The sequence below is a fragment of the Hipposideros armiger genome, unplaced genomic scaffold (genome assembly GCF_001890085.2).
Source record: "Hipposideros armiger isolate ML-2016 unplaced genomic scaffold, ASM189008v1 scaffold_9, whole genome shotgun sequence".
NCBI lineage: Eukaryota > Metazoa > Chordata > Mammalia > Chiroptera > Hipposideridae > Hipposideros > Hipposideros armiger.
Window position 1 is genome coordinate 3,507,282 of NW_017731359.1, and position 5,049 is coordinate 3,512,330.

The 5,049-nt window shown below is 35.4% G+C and overlaps 1 protein-coding gene across 10 annotated transcripts in view; it reads right to left on the reverse strand.

Annotated features, from left to right (window-relative positions):
* NFAT5 (nuclear factor of activated T cells 5) overlaps positions 1-5,049 on the reverse strand; it is a 120,323-nt gene that overhangs the window by 28,522 nt on the left and 86,752 nt on the right. For all 10 annotated transcript variants that reach the window (XM_019654552.1, XM_019654526.1, XM_019654535.1 and 7 more), the window contains 2 exons: positions 871-1,005; positions 704-756 (listed from right to left, as the gene is read on the reverse strand). In XM_019654552.1, coding sequence (XP_019510097.1) covers positions 704-756; positions 871-1,005 — 188 coding nt within the window. The remainder of the gene's footprint in view (positions 1-703; positions 757-870; positions 1,006-5,049) is intronic.

Here is a 5,049-nt window from a genome sequence, read left to right on the forward strand (position 1 = left end):
CAACCCACTGCCACAGGGGCTACAGCCTACGCCGTCACAGGCGACTCACGGCAGCCCAGCTCCAGGTTGAGCTGTTGTTCAGCATCTTAGCTGTGGAGGACAGTGTCACTGGCCCTCATATGTGGGATCCGAACCGGGGCCCTCTGGTATCCCAAGCCTGTTCTTAACCATCACGCCACTCGGCCGGCCCTACATACTAATTATTAAGTCAATTATTTATTCTTGTTTTCAAGCTTTTTACTTGTTATATGAAAAACAACATATTGTGAGGTCCAACAAATACACATTCTTTAATATAAGTGTAACAAATTGTGCTTCTGAATATGAAAAGGTAACTAATGAACAAAACACCTGGCACTCAGCAGGTACTCAATAAATAAGTTTCCTTTTAACTAAATAGTAGGTTAAGATAATTCAAATCCCCAGAGCAAATAAATATTAGGAAATATTAGGAAATAAATGTTTCATTTACTAACAATGGTAATTCGCCAATGCTCCTAAACTTTTTTAAAGAGAATTTAACTTTCAGCACCAGTGAATAATTTTATTTCAGTTAAAGAAACTTGAGAAAGAAACTTTAAATTATTTACATCAATCCCATATAAAGAAGAAATTTAATCTGTTGATTCAGGAAAATTTCAGAATAAAATTGAATTTCTCAAAGAGTAAACAATCAAACTATAAAAAGGCTTAAATTATATACCTGATGAAATAATTCCATGTCGATTTCAGCTTCTGACTTCCAAGAGTTTTCATCTGATTGAAATAAAAATAGTGATTTACTAAAATTTTTTACTTGTCGCTGTAACTATATCTTTATAACAAAGTGAAACATGCAACAATCTCTACACCAGTATTATGCCTACTTACCAGAAACATTTTCTTGGAAAATCACTTTAGTTCCTTTCAGAAAGTTCTTGCCGATTAAAAATACTTCTTCCTCTCCTTTCACTGAACAGCTATGCAGGCTTTTCTTTAAGATTTCTGGCACTCCTGCTGGTTGAGCTGTGGGTATACATAAGCATTCCATAAAAAAACCACCAACACTTATTTCTTATCTAAAATCAACCCTCAATTATCCAGTTCTATAAGTTGTCTCTGAATCTGACTACCTTTATTCTACATCTTTTACCCTAACAGAGAACAGAAAAAAATAGAAAAGTCCATATTAATTTTTAGTAACTCTTGTAAGATTTTATAGGAATGGATTAATGTCTAAGAACAAAGTTTTATTATGTGCCTTCTTTGCTTTCTCATTACATAAATTTAAAAAGTTTTAAAATATGAGCTCGGTCATGGTTTTGCCTTAATAATCTTTTTAGAACTTCAATTAAAAAATATGATTGTCCCACAATCCTAACCTTAAAAATATCAGCTAAGTTATGCCATTACAAGACTTGTCAGGCACTGAGCGCCTCTGGGGCTTAAGGATCTAGACCAGGGGCTTACAGGACCCATACCAAAAGAACATCTAAACACAGACTGAATCCATTTCAGAGAAGAATTCTTTCTACCAGGAGATCTCCCTGGAGTGGGCTACCTTGAGATTAAAAAATAAAATGCACTTGATTTTCAATTACAAAGATTAACCAACCACTACTAAAATTAACAAAAAGGTTGACAAGTACCAAAGAACCAGATCTAATGAATAAACTGTAATCACCCTATCAACTTCATGCTAGGATTTCCTTAAAATGTAATAGCTATTACTTAGCAAAACAGGTTTCTAGTCAAGTGAATCAGGGAAATACTGGGTTAAGCAAAGCTAAATGAACAAAAAGATTTCTCTATGCATTATATATTTTGATGTACGTTAAATATCCAAGAAATGGGTATAGTCTAGTTTCCTCAATATTTGACTCCATAAACATTCTTCTTTATTGACACCTAAGGACCAGTTTTCCATGAGAATACTTTCTAGGATATTGATATATGTAAATAACTACATTTTAAAATACTCAAAAACCCTGTTCCCTTTAAAGTTAAGTACTTTGACACAGATCACACTATTGTGTTAACAAACAATAAATACAACATATACACTGCAAAGGTAAACTTAAATATGGCTTGTATAACTCATCAACTTCTAAATTAATCAGATATTCCACTAAATTTTAGAAAAAGTTTGTTTTTTTCTCCTTAGATATTTAATTATTTAATAGTTAACTTTATCTTTACAAGAATGTAATGTAGGACACTGCTATTGTCCAAATTTTCACTGCTCCTCTTTCCCTAGGCCCTTCCTTGGGGAAAGGCTGTAATTCTCCCTCACTTACATCAAGATTAGCCCATGTGACTTGTCCAAATAGTAAGTGTGAACTGCAGTAATGTGCCAGTTCCTAACAAAAATTTTAAGAGCCTCACATGGTTCCATCTTCTCCTTTTTCCTCCACTACAAAAATGGCAATATCCCAGATAAGGACAGCTTCTTCAGCCTGGATCCCAGAGTGAAGAGAATGTACCTGCTTCCAAACCATAGCCAATAATATCATAAAGTGAGAGAGAAGTAAAACTTAGTCGTTTCAAGCCACTGAGATATTTTTGTTGTTGCTGTTTGTTACAATGGCATCATTTAGCCTCACTTACTGATACAAATATTTAAGTATCCTATTCTTCTTAAATATTTAAGTGCCAAATGATATTTTCAGCAATGTCTGAAAGTTTAAAGAAATTGTGCATGTATATACATGTACACCGTCTAGAGCCCACAGGGTTAATGTATGAACTAAATGGAAACAGTTATTGGTGATACACTAGCAATTATATACCCTTTTTACATGAAAAATCAACAACTAATTTATAACTTTTTTGAGTAACTTTAGAACTAAATAGTTTGTTTTTAAAGGACATTCAAAAATACAGTAAACATTTTTATTAGAAAACAGTAAGAGGTACAAAATTATATGACTATATTGTATTAACAAAAATGGAAAGTCTATAACCTTTCCCCCCATTTTCAAATGCTATGTGGAAATTCCACTTCACTGATTATCATCAAAACTTCTTTTCCCTATCTCATTTTTTCCTTTTATGTATTAAAGGCATACGATGGCCAAATAAGGGCTCTTTGAAGGTACAATGTGGATTTATCGTCTATGTATTTGTATTTACATTACACAAAGAACTAGTCTGTTACTGTTCAGGATAATTTAACCTTAAACTGTTGACCTTAAAAGGTTTTTTCTTTTAAAAAAGTGTAATGGGGGCCAGCCGAGTGGCGCATTGGTTAAGAGTTGGCTTGGGACACCAGCTCTGAGCAGCAGGGCTCCAATTCGGATCCCACATGAGGGCCAGCGACGCTGCGCCCTCTACAGCTAAGATGAACAACAGCTCAACCTGGAGCTGGGCTGCCATGAGTGGCCGCGACAGCACAGGCTGCAGTGGTGCTGCAGTGGGCTGCTGTAAAGCTACCGTGAGTGGCTGGCAGCCAGCGTGCGCGGCCGGCAGCAGACGTGAGCTGCCAAGAGCCCCGTGAGTGGCCATCCAGGGCCCGGTGACCAATCTGCCTCACCCGGGAAGAGCGCAATGATAATACCAACGTGGGCCAGGGAAGCGACGTCCTCCACAACTAGACTGAAGAACAAAAGGACAGCAACTTGTCTGTTCCCCAATGCTGTTCCCCTCCCCCAATTCCCCAATAAAAAAAATCTTAAAAAAAAAAGAAAAAAAGTGTAATGGTTGCCTAACAGGACAGCCTTTATACTAAAGAGAACTAATATCAGGATTATTTAAGCACTAAATGTTTATCTTTAAGTAAACAGTAAGCTGACTCTTGAAAGTGATTTCACACTGCTTAAAAATTTTAACAAAAAAAAGCTACCTTTCTGGTATTATAAAAACATTGCGCTGTTTAGATGCTTGCAAATCGTGGTCTCAAAAACAAAGCTGAAAAAATTAATGAATGTCTGAATACTTCCAAACAATAAAGCAATCATTTCAACCTGTCAAAATAATTAGTAAAGCTTTTTAATAATGTCTGTGAAGAGAAGGAAAGTTTATACAATGATATTGGTTTTTTTTCCTAAAGTTGTGGGATCAACAGAAATAAGAGAAGTAGAAACTTATTAAATTCAGTCAGATTTAATACAATAAACACTATAAGATAAAATCTAATATAGATTATTGAGGAAAGCTATGATTCATTTTATTAAAAAAACTACAGGAAGGTGAATACTAAAAAGTATGAAAATTGATATTCTTAACTTGATATAGTATAACTGAATAATAAAAACAATATATCAAAACAGAAAACATATATACCTTTATTGTCTGTTGAAATCTAAAGATGTCAGGGATGTAAAAGAGGATGATTCTTTCATCCCCTTAAAAACAAACAAACAAAAAGACAATGGATCCAATGGCCATTGTTAAATCAACAAGCAGCAGCAGGACTTTTTTTTCAAGGTCACAAGGCACAACCTGAATTCTGGCATTAGGCCTTCTTTCCATTGAGTGTCTCTAGATGGAATATCAAGTATCTGTGTCCTTTCCTCCCTTCTACCTCTATCACCTTTTGGTCCCTCTTCCTTTTCTACCGCACTCTCATCTTCCTGTTTCCTTTTGTCTACCATTCCAATTTTAACCCTTCTTACTAACCTATTTCCATTTCACCTCTCATTCTATCCAACTGCTCAAACCTGCCGAAAAGGTTTCATTTATGGACATAAATACAAATCAGAAACCTATAATGGAACAGACATTCTTATTTTTAATTTTTTAATAAAAAGATTTTGGGGGTGCTTTGTCTCACTGTGTATTTTTTATCTATTTACTTGTCCTCTCCCCTCAGACACCTCACTCCAAAGCCTAAGTTCAAACCTCAGGCTCCCTAAAGTAGACAGGATAAAATTCAAATTCTTTAGCTCAACACACAAAGTCTCTTTAAGAAAGAGATCTTCCACTTCACTCCAGTCAGAATGGCTATCATCAATAAATCAACAAACAAGTGCTGGTTAGGCTGTGGAGAAAAGGGAACCCTGGTGCACTGTTGGTGGGACTGCAGATTGGTGCAGCCATTATGGAAATCAGTATGGAGGTATCTCAAAAAAC